This window comes from Chaetodon auriga, chromosome 9, assembly GCF_051107435.1.
Source record: "Chaetodon auriga isolate fChaAug3 chromosome 9, fChaAug3.hap1, whole genome shotgun sequence".
Lineage (NCBI taxonomy): Eukaryota > Metazoa > Chordata > Actinopteri > Chaetodontiformes > Chaetodontidae > Chaetodon > Chaetodon auriga.
This window is the reverse complement of record NC_135082.1, coordinates 15,945,084-15,967,731: the sequence shown is the minus strand read 5'-3', so window position 1 is coordinate 15,967,731 and position 22,648 is coordinate 15,945,084. Positions and strand designations below refer to the sequence as shown.

General features: G+C 43.0%; 3 protein-coding genes across 6 annotated transcripts; all 3 read right to left on the bottom strand.

Moving 5' to 3' along the window:
• Window positions 1-11: 11 nt before the first annotated feature.
• On the bottom strand, window positions 12-12,233 carry zdhhc5b (zDHHC palmitoyltransferase 5b). 3 transcript variants are annotated; one of them, XM_076738942.1, is made up of 12 exons: window positions 12,103-12,233; window positions 9,001-10,479; window positions 8,365-8,486; window positions 7,991-8,148; window positions 6,781-6,953; window positions 6,555-6,657; window positions 6,334-6,425; window positions 5,754-5,886; window positions 4,864-4,972; window positions 4,611-4,717; window positions 2,821-3,743; window positions 12-2,292 (listed from the first exon to the last, which is right to left on the bottom strand). In XM_076738942.1, the coding sequence occupies exons 2-12, from the start codon at window positions 9,147-9,149 to the stop codon at window positions 2,187-2,189; spliced, it is 2,175 nt and encodes a 724-aa protein (XP_076595057.1). In that variant the 5' UTR covers window positions 9,150-10,479; window positions 12,103-12,233; the 3' UTR covers window positions 12-2,186. The 3 variants fall into 3 exon arrangements, with proteins under 3 accessions (XP_076595057.1, XP_076595059.1, XP_076595058.1); XM_076738944.1 differs by lacking the exon at window positions 12,103-12,233 and adding an exon at window positions 2,696-2,719 and having other exon boundaries at window positions 2,161-2,292; window positions 9,001-9,285; XM_076738943.1 differs by lacking the exons at window positions 12-2,292; window positions 12,103-12,233 and adding an exon at window positions 2,575-2,719 and having other exon boundaries at window positions 9,001-9,285.
• Window positions 12,234-13,137: 904 nt separating this feature from the next.
• clp1 (cleavage factor polyribonucleotide kinase subunit 1) lies at window positions 13,138-17,902 on the bottom strand. Of its 2 annotated transcripts, none has more exons than XM_076738386.1 (6): window positions 17,807-17,902; window positions 16,608-16,887; window positions 16,321-16,428; window positions 16,113-16,232; window positions 15,651-15,788; window positions 13,138-15,173 (listed from the first exon to the last, which is right to left on the bottom strand). In XM_076738386.1, exons 2-6 carry the CDS (start codon window positions 16,878-16,880, stop codon window positions 14,487-14,489), a joined length of 1,326 nt encoding a protein of 441 aa, XP_076594501.1. In that variant the 5' UTR covers window positions 16,881-16,887; window positions 17,807-17,902; the 3' UTR covers window positions 13,138-14,486. The 2 variants fall into 2 exon arrangements, with proteins under 2 accessions (XP_076594501.1, XP_076594502.1); XM_076738387.1 differs by having other exon boundaries at window positions 14,353-15,173; window positions 16,608-16,883; window positions 17,807-17,856.
• Window positions 17,903-18,563: 661 nt separating this feature from the next.
• selenoh (selenoprotein H) lies at window positions 18,564-22,527 on the bottom strand. The gene is made up of 5 exons (XM_076738481.1): window positions 22,471-22,527; window positions 21,227-21,356; window positions 20,623-20,765; window positions 19,883-20,002; window positions 18,564-18,822 (listed from the first exon to the last, which is right to left on the bottom strand). Exons 1-4 carry the CDS (start codon window positions 22,484-22,486, stop codon window positions 19,896-19,898), a joined length of 396 nt encoding a protein of 131 aa, XP_076594596.1. The 5' UTR covers window positions 22,487-22,527; the 3' UTR covers window positions 18,564-18,822; window positions 19,883-19,895.
• Window positions 22,528-22,648: the final 121 nt, after the last annotated feature.

Here is a 22,648-nt window from a genome sequence, read left to right as displayed (position 1 = left end):
GACGCTCTGAGTCTTTCATCAGTTTGACCTTTTTATTCTGAGAAGACATCTTTTTAAAAATTCTTTGTAAGGCCATTTTGGAAATGTATTTAATGTACTCGTTACAGATATTTGTGAAACTCGTTCCATTCATCACAGCCCACAATAGCAATATTTTATCTCACATAGAAGGATACTTACTATACCCACAGTTTCAGATTGTTCAGCGGCCACCCGTCTTTGGCCAGAGCAGGAAGAAATGTATCACAGGTTCTCTTAATCTCCACACGAGGGCTGCTTGTGCCATTAATGATGCTTCTTTTCTTGTGGCCACCCACACGTGAACCGGGTGGGCATTTGACAATATTCTCACAAGTATGCACGCCAGTGAAGCATTCAGCACGACAAACGAAAATCACATGCACACCAAAGACGGAGCCTGGGAGGGCCGAAAACTCGTAACACAGTCGTTTGGGTTAAGCGATGAGACTTGTGTGCTTCAAGCGTGTACTTCACCCCCAAAGACGTGCTACATTCAGCCAGCTTTGACATTCTACTGCAAATACTACTGTGGGCCTTGCAGAAAAAAAATAAAAAAATAAAACCTTTACTGCAATGCCCGATCATGAAAGACACAAACTCAAATACGCACTTCCCTTCCTCTAATTATTCCTTTCTTAACATGGCTGAGTTAAAAAAAAGGTACCTTTACAGAAGTTTTTTTTTTTTTAATGAGCAAGTCAATCAAAATCTAATCTGCCCTGTTTTTTTTTTTTGCTCAGAAAAGTGTAAAAAATAAAAACCAATAGAAAAAAACGAAAATGCGCTTGCTTCACTATCAATGGTTTCAAAGGCAAAAAAAAAAAAAATAATTACAAACCAGTCCCTCCTTAAAAATCTGTTCAGTGGCAAATCACATTTACAATTTCATTCATACGTTTTTTTTTCTTTTCCATAAAAAATATTCATACTTCCTCTTTTCTCAATAACAGAACAAACTGGTCGAGAAACTGGTTTGAAATTGTGTCTAAAACTACAAGGTTGTCTTGTCTGGTGAAATAAATAAGCCCTTCCCCCACTGCCCCTGTTTGGCTGGCCATCTGTTAAAGGTATAAGGTTCTGCTAGCATCTTGACTGACTCACAGACAAAACATTACAGAAAAGAAGAAAGAAAAAAAAAAAAAAAAAAAAAAAAAAAAAACACCAAAAAAGACATACAATGATCTTAAAGCTACAAACAGATTTTGCATAATGTCTCTAGCATAAACGTTACAAGCGTACATTCCACAAAGATGCTTGTGCTGCAATTGTGATTCTGAATTTCTTTGTGGCTTTCAAATGTGAAGCTCGACCGTTTGCCACTTCAGCTGTCCGCCACTGGATCATCGTTCTCTTTGGACGATGTCAGTTCCAGCAAAGAGCTCATGAGTGGCTGATGCAGCCATTAAATATAAACAGGCAACTGATTTGAAATCGCTTTGATGAATAATTACACACACACTACACCTGCCACCCTCATCAACAGTCATCTTCAAAACCTGACAAATTTGACCCAATAATCTGCAAGATTTTATACATTTATATAAAACAATATTTAAAAAAAAAAAGGTTTGTAAAACTAAAATGATACTGTGTTTATAGGTTCGTCTCTCCATGACTCTTATCGATACACAGGTTGTGTGGTCCGTTCAGACAGAGGAGAAAACGACGTTGCTATTGGTCAACAGTCCTAAATCCTCCCTCTTTAAGTTCTACATCAACGGATCAAGGCCATCCTTCCCTTCAGTGTCGGACACGGTGGTCAATACTCTGTGTGCTAATGTACCAAAGAAAATCAGCAAATCATTGAATAGCTATGTGTGTTCTATCGACATATCTGTACCCAGCCGTGGTGATAGTCACATCAGCCTATGGCTCACAAAGTGGCTAAAATGGAGACAAACTGATCCTGTGAAAAATTAACCAGTGCCCCCTTTTTATTCTTTGTTCAAATCTGAAAGGCTAGCAGAGAAGAGTGGCCAGTGGCGTTACAAAGATAACAAAGTGGGTACCGGACAGGCCTGCTCCTTTAGTCTGTTGCAGTGGAGAACAGTCATTTCTCAGGGTCCTGCAGTCGTGAATAATATCCAGCTCAGGTAAGTGGAAGTCGTCCAGTGACTTTTTCCCCCTTTTTCTCCTTGTGATAGACCATGAAGGATGTCTGTCACTCAAACCGATATCTCGTAAGTGGTCCCTCCGACGCCTGTCACCTTCTTCACTCCGCCCCCTGGTTTGGATGTGGTGTGATTGGCCAAGACTGGGCGAGAGGTGGATCTAATTGGACAGTCGTCAAGAAGGGGAGGAGGGAGGGGAGTTGGGGGGGGGGGGGGTTTAGGGATGAGGACAGAGGATAAATGGATGTGGAGGTGAGTGGTTCTATTTCAAAAACAACATCAAACAAGCACAAACAGCAAAATGTTTCTCTACCATTGATCTTGTAAGGCATTTGGTAACTACACACAGTAAGAAAAGGACCCGGGACAGAAAAGGCTCGAGGACAGAAAAAGTAACAGCATGGCTAGACATGCTTCCTCAGAGCTGAACACATACTGGCATGCTGTTAACACTAGTGCACACATTCCACTGGCTGAACCAACACAACTTCCACACACACGTCCAACTGCTAAACACTAAACAAGCAAAGACTGGCTGTAAACCGTAAAGGAGGAAGACTCACACAGATCAGGGAGGAAGAGGAGGGCTGACACAAACCAGGGAGGAAGAAGAAGAGGATTAGGAGGAAAAGGAGAACAAGGAGGAAGAGTAGCAGGCTGATGGATCTGGCGACCGATCACTACTCACTGTGGAGCCTGTTGCCCTCCTCCCCCTCCCAGCACAGCGCCTCCTCCTGCGGGCCGAGGTTTGTGCTGAGGCCCTGCCTCCCCAGTGTAAGAGTGGGACTTGCCGAGGGAGAGGCCACGAGGTGGCGGGGAGACAGGGGGCTCTAGTGAGCGTACCCCAGGGGAAGAGGATGAAGAGGAAGGGTTACGAGAGGCTCGGGAAGAAGAGTCCTGGTTATGATGGAGCAGGTGCTGGATCTCAGGAGGCCCAGAGGAGGGAGGGGGCGGGCTGACAGCACGCAGGTAGGCCCTGTGGGGGGAGGAGAAAGTGGCAGAGCCCTGGAGCAGCTGCCCCTCCCTCTGCTGGGCAATCTGAGCTGAGAGGAAGGGCGACGTGTAGCCCTGCAGCCGGGTACTGGCTGACACCACCTCAGGCTGGCCTGTTGTAGTCGCTGAGGGAAACAGAGCATGAGGCTTCTGCGGCGACAGCTCATGGGCGGCCGACTCGAACTCTGGGCTCTCGGATGGCGTCAGCAGGCTGTCGTAGGACAGGCTGCCATTCCGAGGCGTCTGATTGGCCAGGCTTTTGTAGCTGGTGTCTGTGGTGCCTTCTGATTGGAGCGTGGCCAGCGGGTTATGTGCCGTGTGCGCTGAGCGCAGGCTGGAGGAGCGGGAGCCGCCAGTGGACAGAACCAGAGAGGATGGGTAGGAGGTGTAGGAGCGCCCAGTCAGGGAGTACCCTGACATGCCCCCCGACATCCCCACAGCAGTCCCGCCATGGCCTCCGGGGCCCTCACCTCTATCCCCTCCCCCTCTGCGCGCCCCTACACCTCCCCCCACCACTGTGGCCCCGTCCAGGCTGCTCGGCTCCGAGCGGTAGCTAGGCTGACGGCTGGACTGGAGGATGGAGGGAGATGGAGAGTCAAGACTCTCTCCACGGATCATCTGAGGAGAGGAGAGAGGAGGAAAAACAGACCAAAGGTACAGAGGAGGACAGCAGGAGGAAGAGTACGATGAAGATGAAGGCAGAAGTGAAGGGAAGGGGGGAAGAAAGATGAAAATTACAATGTTACCTAAAGGATAGATAACATAGCACCAACAAAAACAGCTTTCTACAGATTTTAACAGAAAAAAAAAAAAGTGGTGGGGAGAAATTGGATGCTTGACCGGTGCTCTACTCCATCATCACACTACTGGACTGGAAACACTGACTGGCTTGAACAAGCACTGACACTGCATGTCAAAGACTGTGTGTATCAACACATAAATGGAAATACAAATACGTACAGTACATGAACTACACATTCCAGTCAATGCAGTTTCAGGGGAAAGGATAGATCCACTCTAACACACAGAGACAGCCAAAGGGATACACACACACACAGATGACACTAGCTGAGACTTACTGATCGACCGATGGCCACTGAATGATCAATTTAAAGTAAAAACAAAAAAAGAGGGGCATGGTATTAACCACAAAGGAAATCAGAAGGGGCAGGGCATATCACCCCCCCAGACCATCTCTTACAGTAATCTATGGGATATTGTTTGTTCACTTCTGTTTGTGCAATAAGGTTAACCACGTGTTTTTAACTAATGCTCAATGCTATGGAATAATAAACAAGGTTGTGTGTATTTAAAAGAATATTTAGATTTACACGTCTTACATGTCTCTGTGGTTCCACATGCAGTTGACTTCACTCTAAGATGACTGTTATGTTAATGCTCTTAATATACAGCATCTGCATAATGTTATGTGAATAATCTACAGCAAATACCTTGAGCTCTGTGCGAGTGTAAACTGAAATGTACCTTGTTGGGGTGTGTGAGGGCAGTGTGGTTCCTTCCTGGGCTGTTGTAGGCTGGTCGGTACTTGTACATTGAGGGCGTAGGTGGAGCTTCAGTCAACAAGCTGCTCTCTGAGTGGAAAGAAATCAAAAGTGACATTTGAAAGAGGTGCGTCTGCTGTTGGAAAACATTCAGCTTGTTTACATAAGTACCACAGCTGCACTTTGAGGGTTCACTTCTATATGTGTGTGCGTGTGTGTGTGTGCAGGAGTCTCACCCTCCGTGTCAGCACGAGGCAGGCCAGGGTAACGAAGCTCCGGCTTTGGCGGAGGCGGAGGCTCTGCATCAGCTGACTGGCTCTCCATCTGATCTAGACTACTCTTGGACTGGAGAAGACATGAAGAACAGTCATGTCAGCAAACACACAGCATCACAGGCCGTGTGCAGACCGACAACCGAGCCGAACCAAAAACTCATTCATTGGAATGAGTGATGAGGTGGTTTGGCACAGAGTGCGACAGTAAGAAAAAAAAAAAAACACAGGGATGTCCAGCCAAAAAGTTAAACTCATCATTTGCTGCAACATAGGCAATGCAAAATATTCCAACATTTTAGCATCTGATAACATTTCAAACTCAATGACAAGTTTGGTCGGGCTTTCTGCCATTACATTATATAAAATCATCAAAAGGCTACTCTGTCCCTCAGCTACTGAGCATGGGTGGGTGGGGCAGCCTCTCTCCATGTTAGTGATACCGCACGCCTGGCCAAAGGAGACACAAGTGTGCAGCATTTGATTGGAGTCAGGCGCATGACATCATCGGGAAGACGTTTTATACCTGTCCTGGATGTTTCCAGTTCTGCAAACCCGGTGTACATCAGCAAAGCTCAGCATCAGAACAGACCTGTTACTGATAATTATCTCTAAATCAATTCTGGACCCAACACAGACCTGACCAGTGGGCTTATTCAATATCCTTTGAGCTGGCACCACAAGCAAAAAATGCAGGGGTGCTCAACAATAATAACAATAATCTCATGACACAGGCAGACTGAGCAGGCAGAAGCACCCTTCATGTTTTCAGTACAGTATTTTCACTGCATTCCTGCATCCACATTGCAGCTTGTTTGTTGTCAGTTGTGCTTGTTAGCTTGAGGATCACTCACCCTGGTGCTGTGTCGGTCATTCTGGATTCCGTTGTCCAGGACCTTGGCCTCTAGCTGGGCCTCAGTGAGAGGCGGTCTAAGAAATGGTGGTTGTACTTCCATTGCCTGAGGGCTCCGCCACCGGCCCATATATCTGTGAGAGGGACATCGGCACACATTTCAATCTAATTAAAATCATACAACAGGCTGAGCAGTACATTGCTCTATTAACAAATATCGTCTAACACCAGAAGCCACACAAGTCGAATGAACGTGATTTATGTAGGCGAATAAGCATTTGCTGATGCTGTCGTGCTGACTTTTATTTCACCAAAATTCAACGTGGCGTACCCTATCGCAGTTAATGATTGATAAAAATTGTGGGGGTGGGGGTCATGAACTTTTCTTGGCTTCTGAGGAGGGGCATACCAGAAAAAGTTTGAGAACCACAGCATGAACTGAACAGACAAGCGAGAACAATAAAAGAGGGAGGGTGGAAAAGTGGAAGGAGAGAGAGCAACGGAAAGAAAGAGGCAGTGGAAAAAGAATAATTGTGGAGCAGAGTGTTAAAGGAGGGGAGTAAACAGAGAGGGAGGCTGACCTGGGGGCCTGGGAGCTGCAGAGCACATGTGAAATATTCCTCAAGCAGCCATTGGTGAAAGGGTTGACACCTCCCCGGAACTTCCCTGTCACCTACAGTGAGAGGGAGGAGGAGGAAAAAAAAGATCCAACAGCAACATTAACGACACAGAACAGAAAATATCTGTCTTGGTCAATTCAGTGATGTAAAATGTGATGCAAACAACCAGCTCTTGTACACACCTGTTCATTTGTGGTCCTACCGCGGGCCACTAGCACTACGTGGAACCCAGTCAGGCCAGCGACTGGGACAAAAAACAGACCGGCCACACACATTACAGCCATACTGAGAGGAGAGGGTCAAGAAGATTACAACAAATAAGTGAAATACATAAATACCAGACTGAAAATCATAATACAAAAAGTTGTCCTGCATCTTTGTGACCGCAGTGAGCCGAGTGAAGGATACGTAACAGCAGCATGTGGTGTGTCCAGCTGCTGGCGGTGGTGCAGGACATAAACCAAGCCAAAGCCAAATACGTTCATGATATGGGTGGTCAGCGATAGCAGGAAGAGGAAGAAATAGCGATAATTCCTCCGACCAATGCAGTTGTTTACCCAAGGACAGTGGTGGTCAAAATCCTGAGAGAGCACAGGGTGACAGACAAGAAGGTGCAGAACGGAAAATAAGGATGACAAACAAACACTGCAACGCATCAAAATCAGATGAACAGACAATTTCTATCCTTGATGCTCACACAGGAGACTAAGAATAGAACAGATCTAGGTTGAGCAGTCAAGTCACACAGGAGTTTATAAAAGCTCACTGTGAAATCAGGACTTGCTATTTAAAAGACAAGACAGATTACACACACAGGTATTTGCAATGCAAGTAGCATTTTCAAGAATTAGTGCTGTCCAATCCAGTCAATAAGGGAAAAATATAGGAGTAGCAATAACAACATATCCTGAGGCAAAAATGAGCCTGTATAATCACACAATGTCACCCTATTCCACCCAGTTTCCCTGTATGACTTTCAGTTACATAATACTGTGAAATAACGGTGTACTATATCATACCATTCACAATAACAATGTTAGAACTTTTAATATGACTAAAAATACTAGTAATATTGTTATAATGGCAATATTCCAACTGGATGATGTCATAAAAATACAACAAAATGGCATGGCTGAAAGTGAAAGTAACATTTCTACCGGCTCCCTGGTGGAGGAGGGAGCGGCTTAAGTAGAGTGGAAGTGTTTTGGTTACAAAGGATCAGATGCACAACAAACCACAGTAATCTGCAAGAAGTGCAAGAAAACTGTAACAACAAAAGGAGGCAATACAAAGACCTTCTTTCACCACCTCAAGCAGAAGCACCCGGGTGAGTGTGAGCGGAGCCAGAACTCCCGCAGGAGAGCTCAGCAGCTGTTGTCAGTTCTAAACCAAGCGGACAAACTACACTGGCTCAGCGAAGCGTCGCCGAATCTTTGGCAAGTTGTATTCTGTGTTTTGTCATATCATTATCACAGAAATACACTGAAATATTGGGATATTATTTCAGGGCCTGTATCATCCACCCCGACTGTGAAAGACATTTATCTCTAATATACTGCTGTGTGTGTGTGTGTGTGTGTGTGTGTGTGTGTGTGTGTGTGTGTGTGTGTGTGTGTACCTCCACACAGTTGTCACAGACTGAACAGTGTGAGCAGCGCGGCGGGCGGTAGAAGCGGCAGGTTGAGCACCACTTCATGCGCACCTGGATGCCTTTGATCTCCACTGTCTTATAGAGCGGAGCGCGGAAATCATCCTCTTTATCCTCGTCCTCCTCCGCTACAGACAAGACACACACAGTGAGGCTTTACTGTCATCATAACACCAGATCTTATGGTCTCTCTCTGCACACTCAATGAAGTATTTCAGTCCCTTTCTAGCTGATCGTGGTCGTTTCATCGCACACTTAGCAGCATTGTACACAGATCATTAGTATGAGATAACTAACTTTCCGTGGCAAAGACTGACAGATGAACACTGTTCATGTGTGTTTACCTCTGGGGAAGACTCCAGGGTCCATGAAAGTGGCCATGCAGAAGTTGGCAAGGGTGAAGAGGAAGATCACAGCAATGTAGATGGGAATGACAGAGGAAAAATACTCTGACAACCACGGGCACCTGGACAGTACGAAGAAGGATGGAAACAAAATTACAGTTTGACATATGATTGCCATAACTTCTAGTATGTCAAAGTCTGACATATTGTCCTGGTCTTCTCAATACAGAGACAGCAGCGAGTCGATGTTACACAAGCAGGCTCAAATCCCTGCACTTGCTGGCAAGACAAAAAGCAAGAAACATTCCATCAATGAAAGTTGATAAGCCTTTGTGCAAGTTTACTGCAAAACAGCTCCAGTAAAGCTCTTCAGTGTCCAGAAATAAAAGGCTGTGTGTGTGAGGAACTGTGTGAATTCAAGTGCTGCAGGAAAGAGGACAAGTAAAGGCTAAACAAGCAACAAAAAACATCAGGACATCTTCAGATAAAACATAATGTATAGGGGTATTTACACCTGCCATCAGCAAACACAAATATGTAAAAACACTATTAGTTACGCAATGACACAACTTTGCACCATGTCTGCTTTATGTGCAAGTGTGTTGGCGTGTGTGAGCGAGACGGAGAGATACTTACGTGAAGCAGAAGAAGAGGGTGGTGGACCCAACGAGGAAGGTGGTGGCTGCAGACACCGGGACATATCGGCTGGGCCGAAACGGACGGGGAGGAGCAGAAGCAGGGCCACCTACTCCTCCCCCAACCCCCCCACCACTGAAACCCGGCATCTCGAGACAGAGGAAGAGGAGAGGAAGACAGAGAGAGAGGTAGATATCTACTGTCTACCTACTGTAAAGGGTGCTTTCCAGGTCAAAATGGTGAATATGGGGTTTGTTTGGGAGGAGGGGCCATGACTACAGACTGGAAACCAACACTATGCAAAGCAGCAACTGAATGGAAACATGTGGGATTCTCTGTGTCCGGACACTAAATGTCTCCCAGCACTAATACAATCGCTCAAAAACAGAGGATTCTTTTTTTCAATTTAGCAATATATAGCTCCTCTTGCAAGTGTACAGCTTGTTGTGAAGATTTAATTTGTGTGCATAATCTTAAAAGGCTTATAAAAGCAAAACTATACAAGAGCAATGTGATACAAAAATATGTGTAGGTAATTCATAAATATTTTTGTATGGCTTTAAAGTAACTGTATTTGGTGCAACAATATAAATAAATCTAATCTTAAACTGCTCCCTGGCACCAGTGCAACCTTAACACAGCTGTGCATGAACACAGAAGCACAGTCACTTGCACACACACGCGACTAAAACTGGAGCAATCTTGGTTTCTCTCCACTGCCGAAACTCAGTGCTTACATTAATGCTTGTCACTGTGCTTGAGTTCTGATTCTGCCTCAGAGAAAATGAATGTAAAAAGAAAAGACCAAGAAAATTATAGAGGTAGTGGGTGGATGGCCAGCAGGCCGAGAGCAGAAGCACATAGAGGAGAACAGGCAGAGGATTGAGCGCAGCAGCTGCTGATGACTTCTGTGATTGTCCCGAGAGGGCTTATTCAGGCACTGGGTGGGTGGAAGAAACTGAAGATAGCGGCAGGAGGGACAGTTCCAGCGTTTCAAACTAAGTCAGCAGGGGAAAACAAATAAACAAATTGAATTTTAAACCAGTTGCGGGAAGCTACTTGACATCAAACGAAGGTCCAGCTGGAATTTCTCCTTAAAAACCTGCTAAAAAAAATGATTTAAAAAAGATGCCTAGCCTCGCCTTGACAACTAAAATAGCTCAAATAGCCAAGCAGAGTCCCTTGGATCTTTTGAGACCCCTGCCTTCAGTCTTTGTGTCAATATGGGGATAAAATCAACTCATTCCAAAAAGAAGCGCCGTGTAAGTCACCGACGTGTCACCGCACTTGGCCAGGTCCGGGTGTAGAGACCTCTCCCACCTCCAAATTCTCTGCAAATAGACCTCCTTTCCCATTTTGCTCTCAAACAAAGCCATGTGCAGCAGTGGTGTTACATAGTCTGATGCATTTTAGTCCATTTTCTCCTTGTCACCCCTCTTCTTTCATCCACTGGCTCTGCGGGTAAACTGTCGGATGACACTGTTAAAAAAAAAACAAAAAAAACAAAAGAAAACACTGTCAGACAGCAAAACAAATGTTGCAAATACTTACAGACAAAATGAGTCAATTGGATTAATTGGCAGCTATTTTGATAATCAACACATTTTCCAAGCAAAAATGCAAAATATCCTCTTGTTCCCACTTCTCAATTGTAAAGATGTGCCACTTTCTTTGTCCTACGTGATGGTAATCATAAAGGCAATTTGAAAAGGTCAATTTTGGGCTTTAGGAAATTGTGATGGGCATTTCAATGTTGGCTGTCTTCTGACTGTCTTCTGATATTTTACAGACCAAGCGGTAACTCAAGAATATACCTGGCAGATTAAATTGACAACATAAACAGTTGTGGCCGTGCACCTAACAGCAGAATGGCAAGCAGAGCTATCTACAATTAGACCATGTATAAAAATTTCCTTGTAAGGTCACAGGGCAGATCATCTGAGGAAAAAAAGAAGTTTCACTCTGATTTCACAACAATCAGGCTGACTAACTAAACATGTTGGCCTTAAAAGCTTGTGTTACTCTATGTGTACATGCATTACTCATAAACAGAGTTGTTCAGCTGCCTGCTGTTGTTGAACAGACAGGTGTCACCTCAATGCCCTCAGGTGGTCAAATGAAACACCTCCCACTTTTGGAAATTCAAAACACCTTGGAGACAACGATCTGTGACGGGGGTGGCCGCCTTTGACACACACACACACACACACACATACATACACACACACACACACACACACACACACACACACACACACACACACACACACACACACATCAGACTAATTTCCCTCATCTGCAAATGAAACTAGTCCGTGCGGTGTGAACACACTGGAAACGGATCTAGAGTAACTGTAATCTGATCGTTTGGACACACCCCTCTTCTCAACGATCATCAATACTCACAAATACAGAGCTGTGGCCAAGGCAGACAGTGAGTGTGCCCGTTGTTAATCACCTCATCTGCCCCACTCCCACTCTAATGGATGTTAATCCTAAAATCTCCATGTCGAGCCTTGCCTGTCATGTCACCGCAACAATCTGCAGTTCGCAAGCTAACTACACCGTTAAGTGGCCGACCCGGCTAATTTAATCAATTTTACGTGCAATGGTGACACGCTGACATGTACTAACTGATATCTTGTTTCAGCTTATATCTCTGGACTGACAATCACTTCATCTTGGAATCATGCGTTGAAATCGACCAAGCGTTAAACAACAGGCCAGGGCAGAGCTCGGATTCAGTCAAGGCAACTAACGTTACCACAATCTGCTCACAACACAATGAACCTCATTAAGATACTCTTCACTTTTTTAAACTAAGTAACGATAACAGACTCAGCGACCTTTTAGTTCGATTTAACAATGGGAGATTTAAACGCGACCCATACTTACTACTCAGTTAGCCCTTACCTAGCCTCGAAAGTTTTTTTGCGACACTGCTCAGTCCTTTACCACCGCTAAAAGAGTTAGCAGCGTTACCTGGCTAGCATGGAAGCTTTACATTCGCGGAGTAGCTTTAATTAACGGCTGACAAGATAACTGTAGCTACGTTCAGCGAAACAGTCACCACGATGAGCAGGTTAAACAAACAGGACATACCTAATAGCGAAAATGCGAGCTGTCTTGACTAGGGTGTGGATCGGTCGTTACAGTCCTCGCTCACTTAGCGGTTAGCAAACTCGTTAGCTTGCTTGCTAGGCCGACATCGGAATCCCGGAACTCGTCTGTCGTCTCTCAGGTGGGATAGACAGCCAATCAGAGACCGAGGGGGTGTGGTCTCAAGAAACAGCCCAAACGCCCTGTATTACGATATAGTCGTGATTTGCTATGAGGAAAAATAACTGTTGTTATCCTCTTCCATTTGTATTACCGAATACAGTTTAAGGAATGCGTCATAAAATAATAAACAATTATTACCCAAGGAGGAAGAACACATCTACTACCCTCACAGTACTACGCCCACTTTTGAAGATACGGTTTTACTGAAGAAACTTAATGAGTCAGGAATTCTGTGTCTGGAAACTTCAGTCAGTTATAAGTAGTCAATAGTCTTTGCTTCTCTATCATGAAATACTGATTCATTTTACATTTATTCATTTTGCAGATGCTTTTGTCCAAAGCCAAACACAACTGAGGTACAATCCAAGCCACAGTAGAACAAAGAGAAGCCAGATTTCACCTGACAGACCTGCCACAAGTTTGCCAGTGCAGTAAAAATAAGTGCATAGCAATGTTTATTTTAATTTTTTTTCCCTTTAAGATGAAACAATCTGAGATTATTAGTAAATTAATTTGTAGACATACTCAACTTGTGACAAGGGGTTGGAGACAGACACTGCCTCACTTGAAGAGGTCACCAGTCAGAAAGGTTGCACGGCTGGTGTAAAGGCAGGGCAGTCTTGGGTGTGGTAACGACTGAGGTCATCATTTCAAATCCCCCGAGCAAAACCCAGCCCTCCTAAGAAATTTCTGACAGGTCTCCAAAAGAGTTAACTTTTCATTCGCCAACATTTCATCCCATTTTCATAAAGAAAAAGTCAAATTTAAATATGTTGAGTTAGAAAAGAAGGATCAACCTATAAAAACCCATCATCTGTCATTTGTGTGTAATGAAAACTAGGTGATAACTAAGAGTCCAATTATGACCTGAAAGTTTCACAATTTATTCTTAAATATACACTCAGCAGTCACCATTTGAGTTAAATGTTATTTACAACAAAGCTGTATGAAAGGAGTATAAATCAATACTGTAATACAAGAGATCGGCCAATCAAACATTACAAATCGTTCATTCCTGACTCAAATTTTCTGGTTCTGGTGACCCTCTCCATTTCTTGACATGAAAAAAAATAAAGAGGAAAGCGTGATTTAGCACAAGTATAGAAAATATGAACACGTACATAAACGTATTTAAGGGTTATTAAATTGAATTACTCTGACATTAAATTCTCCCTTTCTGTCAGTAGGTCCTGCACAGAGACACTTTATAACTTCACCTACGTGAATGGACAGAATGCATTAGCATGTAATTCTACTGTCATTAACATTATTTATTATTTCTTATGAAAGACCAAAAAAGTAGTACTAATGTGGAATTGGGAGACTGTTTTAGTACAGCAGCTCAGTTGAACAATTTCTGTGTGAAGTTTTTCACCACAGATCCCAGATGGTCAGTTCAAATCCTCCGCAACATACCCGCCTACGATTAAGCCAATGTTTAAAACAATGGCAAAGAGAATAAAGGGTTAAAAAAAAAAAAACATGCCAAATGTAAAAATCATGACAGATTTGTCTGGGCGCCACATGGCATGTTTGAGATATTGTTACTGTATGTTAAGAAGATGAAGTATCCTCATCTTGATTTGAATGATTGCAACAGCATGTAGGCCTGGAGAATATCTGATGACTGCTGGGATGAGCTGTCAGGTGTTTGGAAAGCTTGTTTTTTTTGGCTGTAAAAGCCCAGGAAAATCCGTGGAAGTTTTAAGAATTTTCCCAGGCTTGATTAAGTCGTAATTAAGTACAGACACGCAAATGTTTTCGTAGCTCGTCTAGTCAGTTTTCAACATATGAAAATAAATATGATCTGATGTACGGTGCATATGTAGGATAGGATGCTGACCATGAAACGAAGTACAATTAACACAAAACACAGAATTTTTTATGTTTAAAAATGTATTACTCAAGAGAAAAAACAGCATTTATAAAACAGATCATCACAAAAACAATGAATGCACCAAAAACACATCCCTTGCCACCAACTGCCATCCGTACATCTGTACAGTGTGGTCTATAAAATAGGGTTTAATTTACAGCATCTTCCAATTTCTATACTTCAGTCTTTTTCTATTTTGCCCTCTGTAGTTCTTGCAAAGCGTAACAAAATACAGCTCATCTATCACAAAACTTCTTCTCAACAGAAGCTCCACCAAACATGAGCCCCAATGCTTTTGCGACCAAGTCCTCTTCCCTGAAGTATTACTTCATTTCATGTCCATGAAGCGGATGTCCATGATCAGCAGAGTGTGTCTGGGCAGCGGTCTGGGGGCTGGGGACAACACTTTCATCACCTGCGTTTGCGTGTCCACATAAGTGACCACAATAAAGCCGCACACAGGGCTCTCCACTATACCCTTTCTAGCACCTTCCTCTCCGTCCTCAGCACTGCTCACGCTCAGCACATGGTACGTGAGGTCTCTGCCTGGCGTCACAGGCACCAGCTTTAGCTGCGTGTCATCCTGAGACATTCCTAGTGGCAAGCACGAGTCCGGGATGGAAGGTGCCCCGATCTTGTAGATGCGGACGTCTGAGAAGCGCACTTCAAAGGAAAAAGGGTAGAAGGTAACTCCACGGAAGCCGTAGAAGTACTCGCGGATCTTCTCATCCCGGGCATCCCGCCGGCACTCCTTGGAGCGCTCCACCACCCCTCCGGACTTGGGTAGGAGCACAACCCGCACGAAGTGAGGGAGGTCTCGTTTGAGTTCATTGTAGAGCCTCTCATGGTCCAGCACCAGCACCACATCAACCTCGAAGGCTGAGGCACAGTGGACCAGAGCCTGGTATCCAGAACCCTTCACCCAGCCACAGGTGTTGATGATGCAGCCTCCCACACTGGCCTTCCTGTTCACCTCACAGCGCTGGGAAAACACCTCGGCCAGGCATGACGTCAGCTACACATCACAAGAAAAGAATGGATTAAAGTTGGCAAAGACAAACAAAATTAGAGATGCACCGAACTAATGTCTGGTGACCAGATTTGCTGGACCTGTTTTCTTTTGGGAAAAGTAAAAAACATGTTAGAAAAAGAGGGATACACTGCAATTCATTTTGAATGAGGGAAGGTCCTGTAACCTAGTTCAGTTTTGGAGAAAATATCAACATTTAATTGTCAGTACTTTATTGTGAACACAGAATTGACTTTTCCATCAAAAAAAGTTAAAGTCTTAAAAATGTCTGTGTATGCTGTCAATTAAGAGTCCTTAGAAAGAAAGAATCGTCAATTTAGATTAAAAAGAAAAACAAACTGCTATCGCTGTTCGATAAAACAAAATAACTGATGACAACACAGAGTATATTTGTAAATTGCCAGTCAGATTTTGGTATCATACTGTTACATTCAAAAACATCCAGAATCTTTCTTTACTCACCTTATTGTAAAGTTTGATGTTGGTCCCTGGTGTTGTAGAGCCAAAGTGGTAAACCAAAGGGGCCTGGACTGAGAAACCTTCCTCCAAGTCTGCTGGACGCTCAATGCACAGTGCCGACACTGTCCCAGGTACTGACACCTGAGGAGCAGAATGTACTTAAACACCCTCAAACTGATGTTTGTCAACACTTCAAGCCCAGATCCTATAAAAGACTGTGTACATCACAAGCAGTCGGCCAATAATTTGCTCCTAAATCTGACAGATCATTCTTGACCAAGAGGAAAGGCATCATAACAATTCCATAAAACAGATGCCATATTTGCTGTAGGTTCAGTTTGTATGAATTCAAGATGATGAGTCTGTCTGACATGATGCAAAATAATACAAATATCATTCAGTGATAGTCCTCTAATTTCTGTAGACTGGGTTGTTGTTTATTATGATAACTCCAGTTCAGCTTACCCCACTCTGCCCAACATCCAGTTCCACCAGTGTTGGTCTCCGGCCCACCCTTACAGCATAGCTTAATAGCAGCCGGCACACTGTTGACTTCCCCACATCTGTAGGTCCCACAACCATCACCTGAGAGATGATTAAATATTCAGTATCAATGCAAAATGTATTTAATTGGATCTGACAACCTTGCACATAGTTCTTTACTCAAACCTACCCTCGGCCCCCTTTCATTGTCGCGCTCTGCTTGTTTTCTCATCTGTTCCAGGGCAGCGTGTGTGTTCAGGTAAAGCAGCATGGGAGTATCCTTGGACACGTAAGCCACCTGTGATGAGGGAGAGATGCTGGTTATTTGAGCCTCACATTCATCAAGTGTCTAACTCCCAAAGCCACACAGGATTAAATGTGAGAGCATATTCCACTGGTGAGTTTAATCTAGAAGCAAACCAAAATACAGCCCACATGAAAACAAATACTTGCATAGACCCTTCTCCTGGTGCTTACCTCTGGTTTCCCATAAAGATTCACACTGCAGCCTTGCCAGGTGAAAACCGCGATCTTGGAGCCTGGTCCAAATGTATACTTCTTGTTGCGATTCAGCTCTGAGCCAAACACCTCTGCCATTCCCGTGAGGAGCTCCAGCTCAACTTGCTCTGCTGCTTCGCCTGCCTCCACCTCAAACCGAAGTTCTGTCTCCTTCTCCAGGTCAAACCTGGTGCTGACCTTCCCAGTTGCTGGAGCATCTTCACTCGTCTTCACTTCACCCTCTGTTGCCATTGACTGACTGACAGAAGAAAGTCTGTGATACAAATGCCTGGCAATAATGGCATACTGAAAACAAAATCATGCATGCGTACACATCACCACAACAACACAATACAAGTTATCGCAGTGTCTCTAATATTAGAACAATTAAAGACTTTTTATCTTGCATTAATACACTTCTTTCTATAAAATGTGGAGAATATTGACCGATGTTTGTCAAAAATTGAGCCACAAAGGTATAGAACATATTTCACAGGGATGTTCTTAACATTATCATCTCTTTTTCAAGAGAAACCGGGCCAACATGGCAGCACACACCAACATGGACATAAATAAACACACGATTCATGCATTACATTCACATATAGTAAGACAAATAAGCACCTAAAAGGTATGACAGAGAGCAGCTCCAGTTTGTGCCTCTGGCTCATGTTACATTAGAGGCACAAACTGGTTATACAAAGACAGATACGTGCTCTGTTTAAACAATCAAATACTCATTTTTAGAATGTGGCGTTTGAACTTTATATTCACTAATGAAAGAGTTTACATCACAGCCACTGAAGCAAAGAACCGAAAGCATTTCATTTTATCTCTTGGGTGGCAACTCAACTCTCAACCTTACTGAGGGTTAACATGAAGTTCACATCTCTGCTCCTTCGGACCGGAGACAGTGCAATCTTGGCTTAAGCGTTGTTTATAGTAAGGGTTATATAAAAAGTTTTAAAGCACGTTTACTTATCGATAAGCACACTATGAGAAAATTATTAAGCTCGGTCATTCTAAGCTAACGTTAGCAGACTGTAGCTAACTTAGCCATGCTAATATCAGTTGTAAAGATAGAATGTCCGCCTACAAACGCTACAAACGTCAGTAAACTATTCCCATATTGTCAAGTGAATGTGAACGAGATGATTATTTTAATGTATTATACTTACGGACTAGTTTAAAGCTTTATTGCAGAAAGAAAGTACGTTCCCAACTCCCGAGTAAGCGCTGCTGTAGCCGGTCGCGTGATGATGAGGTCACATTCCGAGCAACCAATCGTGTTCAACGTTTGTTGAGGCACGAGCTTAACGTCGGTATTACATTTCAGGGAAATAAATTGTGCATGCTGTGATTTTTCTTTGTAAAACTAGCAGATACTCAAATATCTTGTCAACTACACGTGAAAATAGTTTTACTTGAATAAGAAACTCATATTTGTCGTGAGTCAAGTTTAATTTTCAGGCTTTAAATGTCATTGAGCCTATTAAACGTAATGAATTTTCTTTTATACCTTTCATCATCCCTCTGAGTCCATTAAGAGCTTAAACGACTTGAGATCTCTCCCTCTACTATCACGGTATCAGATTACATTCATGGCTGTATCAATTCAACTCAGTAAAGCAAAACATGAGATGTTATGACTCATCTCTAAATTTGTCCAGCATGTCCAAGGAGGGTTGAATTGAGGGCAACTGGAAACATCTTGCCTCTCATGCAAAGGATTTCTTCAGTTCATACTGACTGGTGGGTAGTCTCAGACCTGAAGACACCCACTGGATGAGAGGCATAATCTTTGAAAAACCAAGTCCAGTTGCTCTACATTCAACCATTCTTGGATAACCATGACCTGGATAACAGTCTTCAGACATCTTCCCCATATCCAAATGACTGCTTGGACAGAGAAACGAAAAAAAAGTAGACTCAATAACTAAGAAAAAAGAAACACTTTATTTACCAAAAACAGACATGAAAGCACAATAAACCGTTGATAAATGGAGGAAAAACACATCAAAAAAGAGAGCAGGACTATGCATCAGGACGGTTCAGAGACGCTCCACTAGGTGTCACCATGTATCCAGAAGACGTGAGCTGTTGGAGCTGGGACCATCAGAGGAGGGACTGAGAGCATCCCATTGGTCACTCCTCATCATTCTGCTTCCTCGAGCCACATCTCCTGAAATCCTGGCTGTTAAAAAAAAACAAAAAAAAAAAAAAAAGAGAGAGAAAGAGAAAAAAAAAAAAGATATCTTGTTAAATGTTGTTATTGTACCACAGCTCCTCTCACTACACAGGCCTAGTTACTTATGAGGCCATCAGCATCAACCAGCAGCAGCATAACACTTCTGCAAAGCATCTGGGTAAAATAGTTTTGACTGAACTGAATGAAACTGATTGCATGTAGTTTATTAAAACCTGTTTCCACATATGAAGAAACTAGCATGCATTTCATTTTCAGACTCCCTCGCAGTAGCCAGCTAAAGCTATCGCCTAATTGCTGAAGGTTGACACTGTGTCATAAGCTTGACTAACAAGCAGTTGGCGTCTCCCCGAGGCTGGTGACTCATAAAATGTAACGACATGAAAGGAAATCCCAAGTTTAGGTTATGACACATGGCTCCGGGGGAAACATATGGAAATATACATAAAGGAATCTAGAGAAAATAAAGAATCTTACAAGATACTGCTTAAAAACAACAGATAAGCAATGAGTCATTGTGCTTTGACTTGTAACTAATTTTATGATAAAATGTATAACACTGACTAAAGAAATGTTTCTTAATATTTGTTTGGGGAAAAAAAATTAGTGGAAAGGATTTCAAAGGGTACAAAAATTGTGTCATATTTGTTAACAGCGAATCTAATTCTTGTCCACGAATCAGGCAGTCGAGGAAAAAATAGTGACATGAAACTTCCATTGAAATGCAGTCCATATTAACTTTACACAAAAAAGCAATAACCTAAATAACCTTTAGAGAATGACATTTTCAACATTGGCTCTTCACAGATACTGTATGTGTGCATCTATGTTAAAATCCATTTTTGGATCCCTCGTGTGAAACGATCTGAAAGGTGAACTCCTTTACATTCAAGTCTTTCTACCTCCAACATAAAATAATGTACCAAGCTTCTCATGTTTCATTTGACAGCTGAATGAAATAGTTTGCTGTAACCGTGCAAATCCTTCATACATTTTATATCTACTGTTTTCCACATAACATTATTCAGACAGCTTTGAAATGACAAACCTTCACTGGATGTCTATTCAGCCTTCAGAGCCTCCTGTAGAGCAGTAACGACAACATCAGGTTGAGGAAACTTCAGTTTACGAGGCGGACCCTTCTTTATGCCAGACCACAGAGACGTTTCTTAAAAAATGAGACAGAATAGATCAGGGTCAGTTGAAGTGACAATATAGAAGATAAGCAATATCATTCATGGGTTACAAAAGCCTCAAGAGAATGGCAGTTCAATCACACGCTTTCAGGACATTTTAAGATGAGTAGGCTCAGATACTCAAAAACTAAGTGCTCAGAAAGTGAGCAGTAACTGGTGTGCAACCATTCAGAGCAAAATGATCACATTAACAAAACAAACACATGGCACACAGTGAGGAATTAGACTCAGGAGTAACGTGTGTTGGCACGTCTTATTCTTTGTGGAAACTTTTTCTTTTTCTCTCTGGTGGCTATTCTGCCCTCCTGGTAAATACAGCCTCCTGTACACTGTTTGAAAAGGGCTTAATGAGGCAGGAGAGACATTCACTCAGAGAACAAGTGTTGGCAAGGTTTTTCTTCCTTCACTTTCTTCAGCAAATAAAACCAAACTATCTGCATGGCAAGCAGTTGTTAATTTAACAGTTTTTGTTGTTGTGATTTTGGTGAACTGAAACCACAAATGCATACAAAACCCATGGCACATGACTGAGGAAGATGGTCTTCCCTTGGGGACAGCAAATGGCTGGATTTCCCCTATTCCCCCTCCTCACCTTTGCCTCCGTCCAGCAGAGTGATCTCAAAGCTGTTCCTGCGGGGTTTCTCAGGGTTGAGGACCACAGTCAGCCCAGGGTGGGCAGCCAGGAGGGCAGATTTCACCTCCTCAGCATTACGCCCATACACTCGTCAGCTCTTACTGTCAGAAATAACAGACCGGCCATCAGGTGGACATCTGTGCAAGCTACTAAAGATATCCATGAGGAACAAGGCTGTATATGACAAAGCAGCTACACACATTTACTCACGTGCTGTTCTTAAGCACGAGTTTAAGCACACTAAAAAATCCAACATATCTGTTTAGTATGAACTTTGAAGAAATAGTTGCACAAAACCAGAACTACACAACTCTTAATGCTGCCAAGACTATCAACATTGAAAGGTTGCTCACACACTAAAAAGTATCAGGAGTAACAATAAATTCTGTAACAGCAGAGGAAGATGAGATTTCAGTTTACTTTTGAGTACTTTCAACATTGTAGTAAATTATTAATTGATTACTTTCACATGTAAACGTTCACATGTACTGCTTAATAAAAGTTAAATATATAAGTATTTATTCACACTAAGGCTACATTGTGCTACCAATAAATTGCTTACCAGTGTTCAATGATCACCCTTTGGCCTTCCTGGCCGCTCTCTCCCTCTACTATCTCCTTCTTCTCCTCCACCACGGACAGTTTCTCCTCCTCAGCCTGAACTTCCGCTTTGCGCTTAATCCCTCGACGACCTAAACACACGTGATGTTCGCTACATGTTTGTTGTCATGACAGAGGGGTAGATAGACGGAGACTCCCAACTGAGTTCGCTCACGGACGCGTAGCCCCAGGTGGTTTAGACGATCTATCCCGCCGGATTATATTTCACGTATTATCATATATATACACTGCCCCCTGATTATATTTCACGTATTCGTGTCATTTATAGCATATATTATGTATTGGCACATGTTGTAACTAACCCATGTAATGTTGTGCACTTATAGGCTGTTTTAATGCTGGGTACTTCGCATTGTATTTGGGAATACTTTTAGATGTATCTTTGCCCATCCCTGATTACTAGGCCTACAACAACAACAACAACTACTACTACTACTACTACAACTACTACCACAGATACTGAACGAAGGATACAGTACATCGTACTACCAAACCAGAGGCATGGCGAACTCAAGAGTATCTGTGATGTGACGTTAACTGACCGGAAACGGAAAGAGGATTTATCCACCACTTGTTAAAACGTAACGACAAAGTCAATTCATAGGCTAATGGTCATACTGTAGGTGTATTTGAAACAATATGTCACTAATTATATGTCAAATACACTTTTACGTAACAAAAAACTAACATAAAAAAAGATAACTAGCTCCGTTATATGTCGGTGGGCTCGATAGTCTGGCTAGCGGGAGAGTGCCGACCGGGGATAGTCCCGCGTTGGGGTAGACAATCAGGGAATCGACAGAGGCCGCTTTCAATAACGTTACAGACTAACTACAGCGTATGTGTTGCAGGAGATAACGTTGGACGAGGCAGTGAGTCAGCTTAGCCGACATAACGTTAACCTGCTAAACACTTGTGTGACTGAAGGCATTTACTGGCTGATGTGGATCTTTTCGCTGAAGAAAGTTTCAATGATTTGTTCCACTGTTGACCACGAAGCTAGCTAACGTTAGCTCGATGGCAGCGTGCAGTCTGCACGGAAGGTTTCAGAAAAAACATTAGATGACAACCGTCATGTAACACGCTACATCTATATATTAACCACACAAAACACAGCACATCTCTTTAATGTTGCTAAATGACGCAGTTGTATTTCTTCTTAGCAGTCACACATTACACACCCACCTGCTTTAGACGCCATTGCTGTTACAAAACTTTCGCGCGCCGTTCGACTGTACCAAAATATTCGGATGAAGGGATGTCGGACGAAACCATTATTGGGAAACAGTTCCGCCGATCTTCCTTATTGATACTCGATAAATCCGACAAAGAAGCTTGACAAATAGGTTACAATGGATTTTCT